At 36.3% G+C, this 21624-nt stretch overlaps 1 protein-coding gene across 3 annotated transcripts in view; it reads left to right on the top strand.

The window, feature by feature from the left end:
• The window catches only part of LOC145673105 (uncharacterized), a 32449-nt gene extending 23210 nt beyond the window's left edge, over window positions 1-9239 (top strand). Inside the window, exons 7-8 of one of the 3 annotated variants that reach the window (XM_081742473.1) lie at window positions 267-328; window positions 8352-9239. In XM_081742473.1, coding sequence (XP_081598599.1) covers window positions 267-328; window positions 8352-8360 — 71 coding nt within the window. In that variant the 3' untranslated portion in view covers window positions 8361-9239. Of the gene's footprint in view, window positions 1-266; window positions 329-6260; window positions 7068-8170; window positions 8321-8351 lie in introns of those variants that run through there. The other 2 variants (XM_081742474.1, XM_081742472.1) reach the window with 2 other exon arrangements.
• Window positions 9240-21624: the final 12385 nt, after the last annotated feature.

Raw genomic sequence — 21624 nt, 5'->3', positions numbered from 1 at the left:
TTGTCCTCCGGCTGGGACGATTGCACACTGTAATACATTGTACATGTGAACAGGGTGTTAACTCCCTCCATAATCCCTGTTCTGTCCCCCTAGATGGCCATTTTGCGCCCTTTGGTTTGTCGTGGTATATGATTAGCACACACTTAATACTATAATTGTGTGGTAGAACGTAGTAGGCGTAATCGTATGTTTGTCATTACTGTGCGTACTTAATATTTCGTTCTGAAAACAATGATTTTTTTTTTTTTTTTTTTTTTAAATTTCAGGTGACAAATTCTTCAGCAACGGAGCAAGAAATTCTACGTCGATTTCTATTCCACAAAGCAAGGTTTGTATTTTAATACTTTTGAACATCGTTGTACTGTTCACGTCAATAATTGTTTTCTTGATATTTTGGCCTACAGTTGCAGATTTAAAAGTATTTTTGTTTGCTTTTTAGTTTAACGTCCCTTTCAGCAGCGAGGCTATATAAGACATTGACCTGCAGCTTAACATGAGATCTGAACCACATGAGCTCCCACCAGGAATCGAACCCAGGTCTCCCACGCCATAGGCGCATACGCTAACCGCTCAGCCACAAAAGGGGTTTTGTTCTGGAGTACGTTATAAGGAAAATCGAAGACAGTAGCCAGGACCTAGAGCTGAATGGTATTCACCAGGTTATGGCGTATGATGATGATATAAATATACCAGTAGTAGGGGATGATAGAAGAACAGTAAAAAGGAACGCAGAGGTCTTATTAAACGCTTGCAGGGACGTGGGTTTAGAAGTAAATGCAGACAAAACTAAATACATGGAAGTTCTTCAGGACCTTTGCGAAATATCAAATAATACTTCCGACAAAGTGGATACTTTCAAAACCTAGGATCAATATTAACAGACCAAAACCATGTTCACTAAGAAATTAAATGTCGAATAAAATCAGGGAATTTGTGTCATTATTCAGTTCAAAATGTTTTATCGTTGCGAATTCTGTCTAGGAATTTGAGCTTAAAATGTATAAAATGATAACTCTGTGCAACAGTGAATTTTTTACAGATATAAATGGTCATCCTTTATTGATTATTGGGCGCTGAACACGAAATCGACAATAAAAATGTGCTCCTGGCTAAGAATAACTTGTAATTACACAATTTACATGTTATATATAACGCTATAATAATGAAATTGTAAGGGTAAAAGTCACAAAACATTGAAATGATTACGGAAATAAAAATAGCTATTCTTTAAAATTTCTTGGACGCTGAACAATAAAATGACAATGACAATGTGCTCCTAGCTCAGATTTAGCTGTAATTGCATAATTTACCTTTTGCATATGACGCTATTATAATGAAATTGTAAAGGTAAAAGTCACCAAACTTTGAAATGATTACTTAAATAGAAATAGCCGTTCCTTATAACTTTTTGGGCGCTGAACATGAAAAACACAATAAATACGTGTTTCGAATTCAGATTGAGTACTAATTACACAATTTACATTTTGCATATAACGCTATGATAATGAAACTGTAAAGGTAAAAGTAACAAATATTAACATAATTACGGAAATAAAAATAGCTGTCTCTTATAAATGTTTGGACACTGAATATGAATATCAAAAATATAACGTCCTCCTTGCACACTATCGGTGTAATACAGTGCGTCCCACTAGCTTTCGAACCCGAGAAAAACGTTATAATTTCCGAACAAATATACATAGGAAAGTGAAATTCACAATACACGTACCTTGTTTCATGCTGAATACATGACCGTCACAGCAGGTGCTGAAAGTGTCCTCCCTGGACGTCAAGACATGTTTATACACGGCGTTCCTTATTGTGAAAAGTCCGATGTAGAGTCTCCGGTGTGATCTCATGAATCGCATTCTCAATGTTGTTTCGCAACTCTTGCAGTGATCGTGGGTTGTTTCTGTAGACACAACCTTTAAGAAAACCCCATAAGAAGAAATCAGGTGGTGTCATATCCGGGGATCTTGGCGGCCACAATCCTTTGGAGATTATTCTGTCACCAAAAAAGGACTCAATTTCTGCCATAGCCACGTTGGAAGTATGGCATGTTGCTCCGTCTTGTTGGAAATAACCGCGACGCAGTTCTTGATCGTCCAGCTGATTCACAAATTCACTGAAGATGTGTAAGTAAACTTGTGTGTTTACTGTATCTTCAAAGAAGATGGGTCCAATGATACGCTGTCGGGAAATTGCACACCAAACTCCCACCTTCAAGGGATGAAGTGGAATCTCATGGTACACATGCGGATTTTTGGCGGCCCACACCCGAGTATTCTGCGAGTTCACATAACCGGAGAGATGGAACCAAGCTTCATCTGTGAACCAAGTATAGTCTAGGATTCCTGGATTGTCATGCAGCAAAGCTTGCAACCAACGACAATACATCACGCGCTTTTCCCAATCTGTAGTCTTCAACTCCTGGACGACTGTAACGCGATATGGAAACAGCTGGGCTCTTTTGGCGGCTCTTTGCACAGGTGACTTTGACATCCCTACCTCTTGTGATAATCGACGCAGGCTCTTCTTAGGGGACTGCAAAAGACGTTGCCGCACATTCTGTACTATCTCCTCGGACATCCGTGGACGCGAGCCTCCATGTCCCGTAAGCAGCGACCCTGTTGTTTCGAACTTGTTCACCAAATGATGTATTGATGAGTTCGATGGTTCTTTACGGCATCCAAAGTCACGGCAAAATTCACGTTGAACGGTCTGATACGATCCCGATATCCAATATTTTTTAACAATGAACACGCCTTCCTGTACGCTGTACAGAACCATCCTCGCGATGCAGCGACTCGAGTCACACTAACGCACGCGCACCACGCCAAGCAGCACTTCCCCTGGCGCCATCTATCGTCTTTGTTTTGAGGTGTCCGCTTCTGTTCAACCCTTTCTCGTGTTTAGCATGAAACAAAGTACGTGTATTGTGAATTTCATTTTCTTATGTGTATTTGTTCAGAAATTATAACGTTTTTTTCGGGTTCGAAAGCTAGTGGGACGCACTGTAACACTCTTAACATTTTGAATGTAGAGCTACAGGACAAGAATTATATTGGTAAAAGTTACCTAAAGTATCTGTTTTAAACACGCCATCTCTTTGCTTGTTTCTTGTGATGAATATCTGGAGTATCTCTTGGAAACATCCAGCAGAAATCCGCTAGCATTGAAACTGACCACTTTCCTTTGTAATGTTGTGTCATCGCAGAAATATCCTGGTGAAATCGCTCTCCTTGCTCGTCACTGAAATATCCGCAATTTACTGGAAAGACATCAATGTGGGAATGGAGAAAGTGCATTTTGAGTGACATTGCACCCAAGTTTCGCGAGGGGAGATAGCAATTCTTGTACTAATTCTTTGTAATTTTCGGCTCGGTGGTTGCCCAAGAATCTGGTACAAACATTGCGGAAACAATGCCACGCATGGAGCTCATTAGCACTGAGAACAGATCCAAACACCTCGTTTTGCAATAGCTTGCGTATTTGCGGTCCAAGAAAGACTTCCTGCTTAATCTTTTCTGTACTTAGACGCGGAAACTTTTGGCACAGGTATGCCAATACACGTTCATTCCTGTTCATGGCCTTCACAAATGCCTTTATGAGTCCAAGCTTGATGTGAAATGGTGGTAGCACAATGCTTGTGGTTTCATGAGAGGTACATTTGATTTTTTTTTTTTTTTGCCTGGCAACAAAGCTGTTCGTCGCGGGTCATTCTTTTCACGACTATCCCACTCACATATGTAACAACTGTACTTTGTATAGCCACCTTGTAGACCAAGCAAAATTGCGATCACCTTGAAATCGCCACAAACTAACCACTTGTGTTCACGATATTTTATAAGATCCAGAACGCGTTCCAACATGGGATAACTTTCTTTACCTAGGGGTGCATAAGCAACAGGGACTGATGCTGATATCTCCTTACTGTTGTACAGAAGCACAGCCTTAAGGCTTGTTTTAAGGCGTCTATAAACAGTCTCCAATCTTTTACTTTGTACGGAATCTTCAGTTTCTGCATTAAACCTGGAACATCATTGCAAAATACTAACTCATCGGTGCAGTAGAAATATTTTGCAAGATCTTTTTGACGATCGCGTAGAGTTGATACCCTAACTGTATCCTCCAGAAGGTTCCACTGCTGTAACCTAGATGCTAAGAACGCAGGTTTATTCTTTGGCAGTTCCAGATCTCTAATCAGGTCATGAAGCTCCGCTTGTGTGAGTCGGTGTTGTTCAGGATAGTTGGTTTTCGGCACAAATGAAGGATCAGTGCCACTGGTATGTGGAGCAGGTTCACCTTCACTTTCATTCTCTGTATCACTTTCCGTCGGAATGGTAGCCGTGGGATCAGGAACAGGCAATCCTTCTCCATGGGCCACTGGGCGAATGACAGATGGTATCGCTGGGTATTCGATCTTCTTCTTCGTATTTATACCTTTCTTCAAGCAGGGTAGCATGCAAAAGTAGCAGTCTGTACTATGGTTTGTTGGTTCACGGCAAATGATGGGCATAGCAAAGCGCATGGAGAGTAGTTTCTTCCCATACATCCATGCATTGAGAGTAGATGAATAACTCGTACAACAAACGTGGGGAGCCCATGATTTATCCTGGTCTCCAACACGACACCCAAAGTATAGTAAATATGCTCTTCGCACTGCAGCAGTCAATGACCGCTTCCTGGAACCACAAATCACGTCCGCACATATGTAGCACACGCTGTACACCGAATTTTTACAAACTTGGGGCATTGCAGCACTTTCCTTGAATCACTGACACTTCGCAATGAAAACAATATGTACAACAGCGATAATGTCCTCACTTACTACTTTCAAACTGCTGGTTCACCTGTAACACAAACAGTCTGCTAAACTACTGCTTGAAGCACACCACGAATACGATTAGAGACGTTAACTGGAGCTAGTTGCAACTTGCAATCATTGCCTCACGTGACTCATGAGACGTTCGCACTAGCTGTTAACGTGCAACGTTGCGAAGTCGAATATGCAGCAAATACTTGTCAAGAACGACACTTTGTACCGTGTAAATCAATAATTTCAAATCATGTACTTATAATGTCCCATAGTGTTATATGCAAAATATAAAACGCTAAATTACTCACAAACCTGAGCCATGAGAGAATTTTAAGTGCGATATTCGCGTTCTGTGGTCAAAAATCAATAAAGAACGGCTGCTTTCATTTCTGTAAAAAATTAAAAGTGAAAAAATGTTGAACAGTGAATCTGCCTGTTGTGCTGTATGTTGCGAAACATGGTCACTTACTCTGTGGGAAGAACTTGTCTGAAACTATGTGACAGCAACTTCCTGAGACGAATATTCGGACCCAAGAGGAACTGGATGGGAAATGGTGGAAACTTGATAACGAGGAACTGCATAATTTACACCATTCACCAAGCATTGTTAGGGTCATCAAGTCTGCAAGGTTCAGGTGGGCAGGCCATGTAGCCAGAATGGAAAAAAGTAGAAACAATTTCAAAGTTTTAGCTGAAGTCCAATCAGAAAACGACTCTTGGAAGACCTAGGTGCAGATGGGAGAACATATTAAGATGGATCTCGCAGAAATAGGAATGCAACGTAGGGAACTGGATCCAGTTGGCTAAGGACAGAAGTCAATGGAGAGCTTTTGTGAACGCGGCGTTCCTCCGGGTTCCATAGACCATAGAGTGAGTGAAAGAGTTAGATTTTAGCAGTTAATGGTATTGTAATGCGTAATTAATATATTATTCGCGGCTAGCCAAAACGAATTAAAAATAAGGTCATTATGGAATACATTGAAAGGATTGCCCAAAATGCATGCATTTGTGCAGCGATTCTTAATCTGTGATAAGCAATTCCCTGGGGGTCCGTGGGCGTATAGCCAGGAACCCTCAGCGCAAACTAAATTTTATTTATTTATGAAAATAGAAGTATAATAATCATGTTGTGTAATATAATAAGACCGTGTCCACGATCCTATTTTATTTATTTTCTTTTTCTAAGGATATAAAGCAGGAGTCTTCAAACATGTGTACTGCAGAGCTCTTTTCCAAAACTAGATACTCAACGTGAAAGCGCGATTTACATTAGTACTAAATTACGCAATATACCTTAGTTGCCCGCAAGCGTTTTAAAAATTGTTAATATGACATGCACTGTTGAAACCCTTTGGTATAAGGCTTCAGTTCCTTGTTTGTAATTTGAAAGAAGGTTGTGTAAGTACCTAGGTATATGTGTAAAGTATGTTTTCTCTTTTAGGTCTCGGAATTTCAAGCGGAGACAACGATGAGTACTCTAAAACAAACTCAAGGCATGGGTACATCAGAATTTACTCCAAGAATAACCTCAGTAAAAACCATCAACAAAGATAGTGAGCTTTTTAAAAGTACAAATCAGGAAATGAATATTCAGCAATCAACAGGTATTAATAGCAATGTAATTGACAATACAAATAAGGATGGCTCCATTAATTCTACTGTTGTACTAAGCCAGCCACAGATCCCACAGTTCTTCGCTATAGTAAACACTATCCCACAAGTCCCAATTGTGACTCCAGGGGAAATTCCAGGTTCGGCAAGCAGTACAATCGCTAGTTCTTCAGGCATAAATAACGTGCAACAACCTATTCTGCTCCTCAATCCAGGTGGATTGGCACCTCTAGGGACATTGACACCTCTTAACATGTTGAACTCTAATACTTCTCGTCCTCTTCCAATGATACTTCCAAAAGATGCAGCAAGTGCCAATCAATCTTGTGTAAAACGTATCGGAAGCGAAAAGTTCAATTGTTATTTTTGTTCGTTTTCTACTACAAGTGTTCCAGATTTTAATGATCATATGCAAAAAGAACATAAACAGTTTGCCGCCTTATTCGGGGATGGTGAGACTGAATCAAGGACCACAGTGGGTAAAAGTGCAAAGAATAAAGTGGACAAATCAAAGAAAGGTGGTAATTGTAGTGTACAATCGAAGGAAGGTAGTAATTGTAGTATACAAAGCATTAAAGATGAAATTGAAGTAACAAACACTTCAGTGAAGGATGATTAAATATGATCAGCAAACTAATGTAAATTGTTATTATTATCCTTTCCTTTTTCTGCTTCACCATTGTGTAATACCACTGGTAAGCACGTTTTCCTTTCTCTTGTCAGCCTAATGTTGAGTCTGTTGGTAGAGCCGGTTCAAAAATGACATCTTTGCTTCGCTATATACCTTTCTGAAAGTTTAAGACAAGATGATTTCAGGGAGACAACAGTAATTGTAATATTGTAATTAACACCAGGTAGCTGGACAATGTATAATTATACTGTATATCTTTCTTCGTTAAGAAAGTATACCGTGTTTATTCAACCCCCTCCTTTAATTAGCGTGCTCTGCTAGAGGACGATATCCTATAGCTGAATCTTATCTCAGGACAGGTCCGGCCGCTCATAAAGAGGAAAGGGGAACAACCCCGACAAATGTCAGGGGGAGAGTTGTGAGATTCTCTTTTTTAATTTTCAAACCATTCAGTTCTTATGTTTTGAAGTTTGAAATTCCCGTCCACCTGTCTGTGGTGCACGGTCATATGTAGGACTGAGTTTGTCAGCGATACTTTTCCACAGAAGCCGTTTAAGTTTTAAATTCAAAATAATGGAAAATAAAGAAACAAAGAATTTTTAACCCTGTAAATATCAGCATCAATTTTACAACAAATGTAGATCTATTGTGATAAATGAACTATTATCGGCAACTTCAACGATCATTCGGTGTATCGTAGTGTTTTTAGCACTTCATCAACGACAAAATAGTTCGAGAGCCTATGAATTTTGTGGGCAGCCCCGCTGTATTAAACTCAACTTGTCTCAATTGGAATGATCTGAAATCTTAAATAAATTAGTTTTGATTTTTAAGAATGGCCAGCTGCCTTTCGTTGGAAAGCTCTATATTCTTATTCATAGAGCGAATTAACAAATTTAATCTTAATAAACTTTTAGCTATTAACTTTTGCTCCTTTATACATTTGTTAACGCTCAAATTATTATATGCCGAATTTTCTCTGAACATTTTTAGTATTCTCAAGACAAAGTAAAGACATCATTTATAATTGTTTGTGTTCGAAAATAAAAGTGTCTCGTTGTTCTACAGAATACACGTCTTAAATCTTCTTATTCTTTATTTCTTTGTAGCGGTGGTGAAGATGTCAACGATGTTATTCCAGCTTCTGTCCAGATGCCCTTGTCCATATTTAATTTTGGTGCCCTTGTTCGAAATTGAATATAAAAAATTCCGAATGTTTGTCTTTCTACTAATAAAGATTTTTTTGATCATTTTCACTTTTTCAATGTTGTGATTAGTCTTTCCTTCCAGGTGTTTTGAAAGGCCCGATGTTGGGACATTATTGTGTTTGGCATCCCGAACATTACAAGGCTATTCCTACAATGGAACCAATACTGATGTTGACGATTGGCTTTATATCTCTTCAGATCGGCCAGAAATGATGATAAATTGTTGTATCACAGCTCAGTGATGATATTTGAAAGATAATCAGGGCTTCCTTCATTGGCTGCTTCAGCGATGATGAACTCTCAAGTAGCAAGTCCCGGACGACCTGGTGACGGTCCTAGCCTCCAATAGTAGTTGCTTTTACACTTCATGTTCACCGAGAGAAGTATGTTTTAACAATTTTGATGGGAGAGGACGATGACGTCTTAGATCATGCAACTGGAAGACTCGTGCAATGCAGAGGAATGTGGTGTGATAGTTGAAGGAATACTAGTCTGTCGTTTATTGGCTTTTCTTACAAAATAATGAAATGAGTGTAATGATTTTACAAATACTTGTCTGCCAATGTACAGTCTAAGTAAAATGTCTTGAAACTGAATTGATAAATCAGATGAGATTTAGAAGACTTAAAATGTTTAATTTTAACAGTAATTTAAATATTCCAATGATATATAGTCGTAATAACTTTACATTAATTTCACAGTATTGCATAGTACTGCACAGTACCGACAAGCAACACAGATAAACTTTATTTTCCTTCCACTTTTGCAAAGCAAAAACAAATATTTCTACACTAACCCAAAACACGTGGCTTTGTTTCAAGCGCAAATTTCTAGGAACGTTATCACCGTATATCCTCAAACGAAAAAAGCAGAAAATGCGATTTGTTAAAACCTTACATCTTCTGGACAGAAGACAAAAAAAATCACTTTGAAGTAAATGTAGGTTCTTGAGAATGATAATCGATAATATATGTTCGTTATACAACGTTTGTGCCAAAGGTGTTAATAAAGCTGCTTTCTTTCATCTTTGAATCGACTTGATGTACTGAATTGACTTTTCTAGTATTTTTCTGAAATATTTTAAAGAAAGTTAAAGAAATCTTCAGTCAGGACGGCTGGTCCTTGAATCCTGAGTGTAATAGAGGATTTTTTTTTCTATTCTATATTATATAGATTTACCTATCTCTTTGCTATTCTACAAAATTGTCTACTTTCCCCTTTTATAAATCGAACTATAAACGAGTGCAAAGTGTTTCCCACGAAACGTGGACAGGTCTTTACGGATTTCCTTTGTGCGAAAAGGAGTTCCATAGTTTCACACCAAATGTGTATAATGGAACATTAATCCTTGAGTGGTATTTTAAGTATGAATACGGGTTTAAATGTATGTACACAATTTAATAAACTTCAATTTTGTCTAATAAAGACCAATTTCACACGCATAAAAAAAGCACTGAGTTTAAAAACCAGTTTTTCAAAAACCTGATTTCCATCCGAACAAATTAAAGGTGTTGCTTAACTAAGATATTCCACCCTGCCACCATCAATCATGCATGATGTGGTAGCCAACGGCACGGATCATTACACAGCATTGCAGTTTCTACTGCAGCATACTTCGTTGTATCTTCACCAATGGTATATTGTCCCTCTTCTACCTGTAGGTTTTCCAGAGACAATTTGCTGTTCGAACCCGATGTAATGAGAGGCACCGTTTGAGAAGTCTACAATAATCAATTAAATTAGCATCTGGTAACGGGATTATCCTCGAATGGAATAGCATGGATACTAATAGCAGCTGCCATGTGTCGATAGAACACCAGCGATGTTTTAGCTGTGTGACATGAAACTTTGTCTGCGTGCAGTTCCACACAATTCGTGTCGTTACCCATACAATGCTGGTGTGTGTAAACTGGAAATAGAACATGTTCTTGGTAATAAGCAGCGTTGATTTTGACAGTGAAATTTGAGCTTTCCTGTGTAGCAAAAGCCAGTAACAACTATAAAACCTTTCGAAAAAAAAAACTTCGTATTGGTGTAAAAAATTATTATTATTAATATTTTATCAAGAATATCTATGTAGATTATAGCCCAAACTTCTCCACAATCACGTAGGTAGACCCACGCTTCGTCCTTTGTTACATCAAATTTATAGCGGTCATCAGCTAAATAGCACTCGTACAGCCTTCTTTCCTTGCACTTTCTCTTCTTGATATGTTGTGGTATTAACGCATGTACACTGGCCTTGCGGACATTTTTGCAGTTCCCATTTGTGATGGATTGCACGAGTCATTTTTGATTGGCCACATAATCGTTTGACCATAACATTTTATGACACTAGATTCTCACATATCGTCATTTCCTGGGTCAGCTTAAGTGTAGGTGTTGTGAATTTCACTGACTCCCATTTTTGGACATGTCCCCATTAAATTTTAAACACTCAATTAATCAACTCTCTTGGATGCGATTTCGTTGGTGATGTGAATTGTTGAGGAGCCTGCTGTGCATAATGCTTGATCATAACGCAACAGTGACCATTCTGCCACAAAGCCATTTTCCGGCACTGTTCTATTATGTGGAGAATGCTAAAGTTTGCATGGGAAAGAATCATGAGTACCCTTCCCAAAAGTACCCACAAAAACATCTTCACTCGGCCACACAACAGCTGGGAGACTGATATACATGTGTGTATAGTTTTGTTGGTCTGTGAAACTCAATTTGACAGGTATTGTTGTCTGCAAGTTGTTCGGACGGAAACTGATCAGCCTCTGCATAAACCCACCACGTTTTCATAGACTAGTTCCGGTGGCAGGAATATAGTCCAGAAAAAAAATCTACAGATCTGACATGTCTACAATGATTTGTTAATGAAATGATATGCAGTTTCTTTTCTCGTATATGAAGACAACCAGTTTGCAGTAGTCTGGTGCGATAGATGCACTACTCTATGATAATGGAAACTGCAACACACGAGAAGAGATGACCCTATATTTTCAAGACGATACGTAATGTAAACATTGATAATAAAAATCTCCAAACTACTGTTTTAAGAAATAGAATTTACTGGTAGTATTCTTTATTCATCAATAACCATACTGATAATACTTACGAAACCTTTGCAAACAAAAATGCAGAATAGTAATATAACCGCTTTCCGTAATCTGTCCTCCGAAGTCTTGCCAATGAGTGTTTTCCGTAGACCTGGACTTACCTGGGTAGGACATTGAAGGACATCTCTAAAAAGGGAATACAGAATAGTCCCCAAATTGCTCGTCGGTCTCAATGATGAGATGAGCATTAGGCACCGAGAGGTTCGGATGTCTCGTCTCGAAAACCTCACGAACGATCAGACGGTCATCCAGAATACAACGCACACAAACATCACTCATACACACAACGAAAACACACTGGATTAAATGACATTATACTTATTTATTAGAATACTATTAAAAAGAAAAATAACGAAGAGAAACAATCACAACACTTAACACTCAATATATATAATTATTTCCATTATTTAAAATCACACTTTACTTTCTCACTGCATTATAGCCCTTGGTCACTTTGTATATTAGAACTGCAGATTATGATAATAATTTCACTAAATATGCTTTTCTCACACCATTAATGCACTTGGGGAATTAGTACTGGGGAAAGTGACGCCGGGATAATCCCATGAAGTAAGATAATTGCTGCTCCAAACAATCCTGAAGAGTCGACACGAGTATTCAGCAAAATCCCATAGTCTCCAAAGTAGAATGATAATGTTGGAGGGCGAGTTATAACTGGTACGCACAAGGTGTGTGAACCTGGGATTTGCTGATTGGGGCTAGCCGTACGAAACGTCCTTCACCGGCTAATAAGTTATGCCCCTTAGCACAACATTATGCTTGATGCTCGACGCGACGTGCGTGTTGCTGCCTTGAAACATGGAATAACACTCCTCGAACTTCGAGGTTCGAGATACAAGCTACATTCATCGAAGAATCAATGTTGGCAGTTCATTCTCAAAAGCACTCAGGTTAAATCACCTGTATATGCATGCAAATAGAATATAAAAAAAGAGTTAACATTAATTTTAGTCCACTGGTCACGACGCACGAGACATTACGATAACTTGACCGTGAGAATGTTTAGATAACAAACTGGAAAAGCGATGTGGCTGGCGACGATTTGACGCTTGGACACCTGGTCTATTCTGATCTGCTCTAATCTACTGCAATATTTCCATAAACGATTAAAGAAAGCACTTAATTCTATTCCAAATAACTGTAGAATGTAGTTTTTGCATATTGAGAAACATTGAGAAGCTTCATTGCTCACTGAAACGTTCTCATCACAAAGCAACGTTTTAAATATATATATATATATATATATATATATATATATGAAAAATGATGAAAGACTTCTTTGTTCAATTGCGTGGGAAAGAAGCAATTCTCACCAAAGAAAGAACTTATTTGCGTCGCAGAATAAAGTATAAATCGAAAAAATAATTACTATCTTTACAAAATATACAGAGCGTCCACAAAAAATACTTTAAACCTGGTCAAGAGTATAGTAATACTATAAGAATGGCATTTTTTACTTTACTTTCATGTCGTGTTCAGTTTTAAACTTATGTAGCACTCAAACATCCTTCAATCGCATTTATTAATTTTACACTAACGCGATAAACAACTGCGCTACCGATTTCTTACACGTCATACGTCTGTTCTAATACAAGACAGGATTTCATTATGACAGTGTTCCATTGTGTCCATTTTGATAGATAATTTCCACTGTTTGTTTTATTTGTATGGAGTCTGCAGCTATAAGAAGTGTTAGAAATATTTCATTAAGTGTTTTGTTTGTGGATATGAATCTACATTGTTTTAACTTTCTGTGACATAGATGTCTCAGCTACGTTTAACCGCACAATTCCCTCCCGGTCTAGAAAAATATCATTTTCAACGAAGTTGGTAATTTTCGCAAGTTTGGCCAAATTAAGTTATTTTGTTTGTAATTTCTTAATTTTAAAATAATGTTGAACACAAACTTACAAACGTGTTTGTCATTAACCTTTCTTGCTGTGGAAACCTTCCAAAATTTCGAACACATGAAGAAAACGAAAATTCTTTCAAACATCAGGCTAAAGAGAGCGCATCAATAGTATTGCTCATACCTGTACATAGTCTCTTTCCGACGTCACTAGGGTTGAGCGAGTTGGTCTGGGGCCCACTCTAAAATTTCGTTCAGCAGAACTCGGTGGAAATTAGCTCGAAGAGCTTTCAAATCTACCAGTGTTCCCAAATTTCTGCGCGAGGCATTAAAAAAATGTAACACGTGACGACAAAACTCATACACGAAGGGTCTCTCCATTTACAAAATCTTGGTTTGAAAACTGGCTTATTACGCCAGAAATTAAGTTTATAATGCTTCTAATATCACTTATAACATCTATGAAATGAAATGAAATCTCTAAGTTTTACGTCCCACGGCTATGCCGGCCAGGCTAAAGGAGACGGTGATGATGAGAGATGAGTGAAATGGTGGAATGAAGAAAGTGGGAGGAAACGGGAGAACCCCGAGAAAACCCACGAGCACGGTGTTTGTCCACCACAATATAACATCTATGTCACCTTCCTTGTCAATCTGGGATGTGGAAGGAAGATTTACTCAAAGGGCACACTCATTTCCTTGCACTCACTAACCACGCCCCTGTACATACAATGTATGAATACAAATACGTTTACAATATCGTAATAGTTATAATGATTTAATATAACACAATCTATGTAGAAACTTTTAGCATAGCACTACTTGGCAAAATTTACTTTTCTACTTTAACCGAATGGATGAGAAAAAAGCTTTTAACCGAAAATTGAAACAAACTAAAAGCTTAACGAATTATTATTCTTGATTTATGTAACCGAGTAAGTTAGTGAAAACATTGTTCTGCCAATTTTCGCTGTAACTAAGACGTCAAAAGAGCAAAGTTTGATTTAACCAATTACTGCTAGATTTAACCGATTTCAACGATTTGTGTGATTGTAGGTACAACAACGGTTGATTTTTACGAAATAGTTTGTATTAATTAAAATATTCCGTGTACAGTGGGCTACAGAAATTCTTGAGGTACAAAGTCCGTGAGTTAGGCAACCCAAATAACGCCCGCTACAAGATTAATTATGCCTGGTAGAGTAGCTGGAACAGCAGCATGAAGTTACCCCACCTGTTAAAAGAACAAATCGTAAAGTGTGTTTTTGTGCAGGAGTGAGGAGAAACGCTGGCTGACAAAACGAAAAAAGGGAGTTTTTGGATACTTCTACTCAGAGTAAACAGCACAATACAAAATATATATATATATATACTGACACCAGAGGCGCCGATGAGAAGATAACGGCCAGGGGACTTAAATAATCTTATAATTAACTCAAATGAGGGATTATATAAACGAGTTAACTTACTTCAAATGACTATACATATATGCGTATCAAATAATGTACGGATAGATTATGCGGTATATGTATTAGTTTATTTTTTAAACACAAAGCCTTGCGCTGAGCTTTAAAACTATTAACAGTAGTCCTACCTGCAAATCAATTAAAGTATGGATTGATCATTCAGGAGAAGAACCCAGCCCCTAATGAAAATTTTGGGGGTCTAACAGGACCTGAGCTCCTAGGTTTCGGCGCCACTGATTGACACGTAATGATACTTCGAAAGAACTTGTCTGATTTCATTATTCGGTAAATGACTTGAAAAGGCTAAATATTGTTATGCAGTAATTTATTTGTAAATATTAAAAATGCAAAATTTGATAACTCTAACGAGTTGGATAACTTACCCGTACTAAGCGTATTTCTTCTTAGGTTGCTAATATAACTAAGGGTTCTTGATTTGTTTATTATTTGTGCAAATTTAGACATTGAGACAAGGAGAAAAGGGGAGAATATAGTGTCAACAAACAACAATTTAAAAATGCACGAAATTAACGGTTAATATCAAATATAGAACCATTGATAGAATTAACTCTGTAAATCGTTTTCTCCATTCATTTTCCTTCCTTTATTTTCAGGATTACATTATCATTGAATTTTTCCAATGGAGATTATCTTTTATTTAGCAGCATCCAACTGGCGCTCAGGCTTGTAAAAGAAACATTTTAAAAAGTGTAACCGGCGAGGGCGGAAATAAAATACGGGTTGACGGATTAGGAAATTACACCGCTAACCATTCATCTAAAGCTTCTTCTTCCGGCTCGCCTAAATGAAGAGGCTTTTCTGTTCACTCAAAACAGTAGCTTGTTAACAGTCAGATTGATTGGCAAAACACAGGAATATGTAATTGAGAACTCGGAGGGCATTATATCATTGTATTCACTAAATTATCAACATTACAGATTTAAAAAAAAAACAAAATACAAAACTTCTTTGTTTTAAATCAAATACGGTGCGTGTATTATACTCGTAAACAAACTAAAGACAAATCAATTGCTGCGTAATAATCGTGGTTAAGTGGTCAAGGCGCTGGACCAGTAATCTGAAGGTAGTCGAATCGAATCGGATCCACGAACGACTAGTACTTTGTTTTTACTTTAGGATTTTTTTTTTATGGCGATTGATCGGCGATGATACACGTTTTATTTTCTTCTGATATTTGAATACTCGGATGTTTCAAGACTTGAACTATCAAATCTTCAGGAATAATAATAATAATAATTATCTTATAGAACATTAAAAGTTAGGAGCTTATTATCGCTCAGGGCATAACATTACAACCAGAAATGTAACGGCAAGAATATTTCGGTTTTGTTTAGTGTTGCTCACGAGAAGAAGAATTTCTCATCTCGTTTCTGAAACAAAACAAACAAAATTTAGACGAGAGTTAACATTTTACATCCAAGATGGGACAAGGCTAACTCAAATTATCTCGCTTTGAAGATGGAAATCAAGACGAGACGAAAGGTATCGTAAACATTTCTCGTTTTATCTCGTTTCTCGAAATAGTGTATGTCCATTTTTTAAGTAACGATTGCTCTGTAGACTGAATCTTTTACTCTATTTTGTTACTTTGTATTTCGGAGCTCATTGAATTTATTATGGTCTGTATAGGTATTTGTGTAGCAAAGCTTTTATAATTACTTCTGCATATCTTAAAACTTAGTTTATTATATGCCTTACTGTTCAGTGATATTAACCCTAACAGCACAATTACATAGCAGGCACATGCCTATGATGTTCTCTCCGGTGCATCGGAATGTGCCCAGTATATGCCTTATGTCCCTGTGAGAGAGAAATCTCATGGACAGCAATTGGTTGTTACAGTCTATGTCCGCCCCTAGGCACATGCCTGACAGTACCTGTTGAACTTACCTAGTATGTTCAAGGTATGTTCTTCATACCGTAAGCGAAAATTACTTCCCCAAAATATGTTAAATCGCCTTTATGCGTAATTTCTTTACATTAAGGTGTCTAAAAAGCATTTTTTAAAAGTAAAAAGGAAAGTACACGACGGGGGTGGGGCGCGAGCTACCAACCCTTTCATTATTAGACACGTGTTCTTCTGACTTGGCCACGGAGCAAATGAACAAAACGTCGCTTGTAGAGGGATAAATCTGTCGGATCTTTTTAACTTGGCTAATCAGAGTGCTCTTGAACCCTGTATATTCGACGATAACCTTTTGGAATCAGATAAAATCCGTTCGCCATGTAATTTTATAACAAAATGACGCGCGTCTCTTTACTTTATTTGATGGTTCTTCCATATTCACTTTCAAATGATCGGCGACAGTTAGTATCTAAAAAAATACAATTCTTTATCCCTAATTACGTAAATAATTAACTGTTCTTATATGAATAAAAGATTCATAATTTTTATTCATCAGTTATGTAATTTCTTTCTCCTAAATTCATCTTCCAAATTTGATGCATTTGTTGCTTCTTTTTCTAAGCGATTGTGTACTAGAAGTAGTGATGTGAGGTGGAAAATTTTCCGCTACATTTTCCCGTAAAATTTTTCGTTCTAAAAAATATCAGTAATCAAGTAACAATTTCTCAGTAATCATTAAATTGATTGAATTCATGTATAGAAATATTAAAAAGTGAAAGATCGTTTAAAGAATCTGAAAATTTTCATGGCTCAGACAATTTTCAGTACTATGTAGGAACAAGTGAAACAATTTTCATGAATTGAAATATTTTGTCTCTCTATGGAAAAATTGAAGAACTATTTATGAGTCGGAAAATTTTCATCATTTTGAAGCAAAAAGTAAAACAACTTTTTGTGAATCGGAAAGTTTGATTGCTCTGTAGAAACATGTGAAAGGAATATTCATAGATCGGAAAATTTTCATTACGATGTAGAAACAAGTGAAAAAATTTCTTAAGCCGGACAATTTTGGTATTATATATAGTGATGTTAGGTGGAAAATTTTCCACTACATTTAACTGCACATTGAGCTACAAAATTGAACTTCTGTAAAAGAAAGTTAGTCAGCAACAAATTACAATTTTCCAATTAGCTTTCGGGAACCGGGAAATTTTCTAATATTTCAAGTTGGAAGTAAAAATATACATAGTGTTTCTCTCTCTCTTCCTCTGCGAGGTCTTTCGTTGCTAAGCGGTTAGCATTAGCGCCTTTGGCATGGGAGACCTGCTTCGATTCCCGGCGGGAGCTCATGTAGTTCGAATTCCACGTTAATCAGTTGGCCCCGTCTCATATAGCCTCGCTGCTGAAAGGGACGTTAAAATCAACTCAATTCAACTCTCTCTCTGTATGTATATTCGGAGAACATTCATCGAGTTCGTAGAGTACAAATATCCCATTCTATTATTTAAAATTTAAATTTATTAAATGATGAATATTTTGGTATTCATAAAAACATACTTCACTTATTCGTACATAGTAGCTTAGCCATAAAATTTATTGATAAATAAATATTGTCTTAAAAAGTTTCATGAAGTGAAAATTAACGATTCTTCATTTCTTCAATAATGTTTCAAAAACTTTAATGTCTTGTTCCCTCAGAATCCACCTTTGATCTCACAAAACTATATTTCGTCAGTTTAATACGCGTAAGACGAAGTTTTCTCATAGCTTTACTACATTTCTAGATTTACATACTGCAACATTTATAAATAAGTAGAGATAATATAAAGTGCTTACTGTAAATTTTTGAATATCCAAAATTCGAGTTTAAGTAACTCATGAAAACAGATACTGACCATTTTCTGGAAATAAACATTTATTTATTCATATATTCATTCAGAAGAGAAAGTGAAATATAACTAATAAGGAAGCTGATTTGTGTAGTTATTCTTCCAATAAAATAATAAAAGAAACGTAAAAAGTTGCACTATTAGCGCTGCGTTCTAAAAGCAACAAGTAATTTCATTTTAATTTACAAAATAAAAAACATATTTCTTTTTCAATCCTACAAATATCTGCTCTAATATGTTGATTATACAAAAGTCCAATATTGAAATTATGATGTACGAGTGTTAAACACAATAAAATCAAAGCATTCTTATTTTCTGTTACAAAAATAATCTTCATAAGGAATTTTTATGTAGTTATTTCATTAGATAGGCAGGCCTATTGTGTGAAGAAATAGTGAGATTTTCTGTTTTTCAATAATTGATAAATTCACAAAGGTTTGTTTTCGATTTCTTGTTAAATTTTAAATATTGGAATTTGATATTTGATCTCTAGGAACTCGATGTATGTTCCCTGCACTTCACACACACACAGAGAGAGAGAGAGAGAGACAGAGAAAAACACTGTCTAAATTTTTACTTCCCAACTTGAAATATTAGAAAATTTTCTAGTTCCCGAAAGCTAATTGGAAAATTATAATTTATTGCTGTTTAATTTTCCTCTACAGGAATTGCATTTTATATCTCAATGTACAGTTAAATATAATGGAAAATTTTCCACCTAACATCACTATACATAATATCCAAAACTGTCCGACTTTCCACTTGTTTCTACATAGCAATGAAAATTTTCCGATCCATGAAAATTCCTTTCACTTGTTTCTACAGAGCAATAAAACTTTCCTATTCACAAAAAGTTGTTTCACTTTTTGCTTCAAAATGATGTGTTTTTGGACTCTTAAAAACTTTTTCAATTTTTCGATAAAAGACACAAAATATTTCGATTCATGAAAAATTGTTTCACTTGTTCCTACATAGTACTGAAAATTGTCTGAGCCATGAAAATTTTCAGATTCTTTAAACGATCTTTCACTTTTTAACAATTTGTTTAGAACGGAAAATTTTCCGGAAAAATATAGGAGAAAATTTTCCACCTCACACCACGACTAAACAACAATGTAGGAATAAGTGCAGTATGTTTTTATGAATCGGAAAATTTTCATCACTGACTATGACAAATTGGAGCAGAAAGCGCGAGAAACCGTTACATGTTACTACGCATGAGCAAATGGAAACAGCTGACTGTCATTCGTGCCTCGCAGATATCAATTATGTATCATAAGTATCTCAAGAAGAATGTACCTAACGGAAGTACCTCGTACATGAAAGATATGTGTCCCAAGTGACGGCATAAAAACAAATGACTATCACTGCGAAACTGAGCCAGGTATATAAATGCTACATTTGTGGTACTCCCATGCGCAAAAAAATATTGCGCGTATACTGTAACTCACAATTTTTCGCAATTATTCCATTTTCCATATGTTTATTGGTAAAATTCAGTTATTAGTACGTGGAGATAATAGAAAGCAATCCATCTAAGGAGATATTTCCAAAAAATATAATAAAATAATAAAAATATAAGCAAAAAACAAAATTATCTTCGGTTTTGTGTATACTGGCAATAATGTTTTCGAGGGAATTTTTGGAGTAGCACAGCACGATTGCAGAGGGAATAACAAGATTAGTAGGAGAACAGCTGAATCAAGGAACTAGAAATTGGAGCAAAATATTGCATTTATTGGCTTAAATCTAGGGTGTAAATTGTCTGCCAAATATAAATTAGCTTCTGTAAGCAAGATGTTATACGGAAAATATAAACAAAGAGAAAAACTGTTGTCTTAAGTTTGGAAGTGACATGCTCTATAGCCATGAGCATTTATTTCTTAAGAAAAAGATAGGCAACAAAAGAAAATCTGTGTGGGCAAGTGGGTAGAGTGACGGACTAGTAATTCTTATACTGTTTTGACACCAGATCGAATCCCATCCGGTCCTCTTCAATTTTTTTTTCTTTACAAAACATTGTAGAAAGTGTATAATTTTTATGTTAATAAAACTGAAACAATACAATTAGGAAATAACTTTTTGTTTCCTCTGATGACGTATTTATTTAGAATTAGTGTACTATTAGTAATACCGATTGCTTTCAGTTTATGGTGTTGTATAGCTTCCTTTATCATCCTCTTTTCTTGAAAAAGAAATTGTCTCCAATAAAGTATGAAAAATATATATAGTCAGAAACAGACATCTTAGTATCAAACATGATTTATCGTGATGAAATAAACAAGTTCCCCGTTATTAAAAAATAAAACTATAGAAATCATTGAATTTGGTCTTAAGGTTTTTATTATACTATATATATTCTTTATAAGACTATACTTTATAAGGCAAGATGAGCGATCATACCCTCAAATTTAGCTAGTGAGTGAAAGATGTTTTCGGCACAAATATTTTACAGGTTTAGGTGCATGAAACACCAATACGCCATGGTCTTGACCTTCGTTTATTTCACATTATTATCCGACATATCATAGCAGGTAAAAAGCAGCATCAATCGGCAAGAAGAACTGCAAGTTGTGCTCTTAGTCTGTTTCTGATGCTCCGGATTCGATCGCCTAGCACACTCGTCTATACCTTGACTCATACGTCTATCATTCAGTGCAGGCACATATCCAGCTTTTCTTTTCGGAGGGGACCCGACACGAATCCTCGTAAGCGCGTAATTCTAATGTTTCAAAAATATCAATAATAATAATAATAATAATAATAATAATAATAATAATAATAATAATAATAATAATAATAATAATAATAATAATAATGCAACAGTTCTGTATTTCTCTTAAACGTTTCTTACTTGTCATTTATGAACCGGTCAAACTTAATTCTAACTCACACGAAATCAAAAAATATTTTCTAGAGACATGTAAGGAAAACTGTCTGCTACGTATATCACATAACAAAAATAGCAAATGGCAATAAGTGTATCGTTCTAATACAGTAATGTTATAAACAGACCGGAAACGAAATTGTAATCCCATTTAAAAGTGTTCTTTAATTCCACCTGGTATTACGGTATATTCTTACAAGTAACACTTCCCAAGTGTAACACTCCGATTTTGATAAAATTTGACAGGCAGATACTACACATAAAATAAA

This window comes from Thermobia domestica, chromosome 16 (assembly GCF_964235325.1).
Source record: "Thermobia domestica chromosome 16, izTheDome1.hap1.1, whole genome shotgun sequence".
NCBI lineage: Eukaryota > Metazoa > Arthropoda > Insecta > Zygentoma > Lepismatidae > Thermobia > Thermobia domestica.
This window is presented reverse-complemented; position numbering and strand designations above follow the sequence as displayed.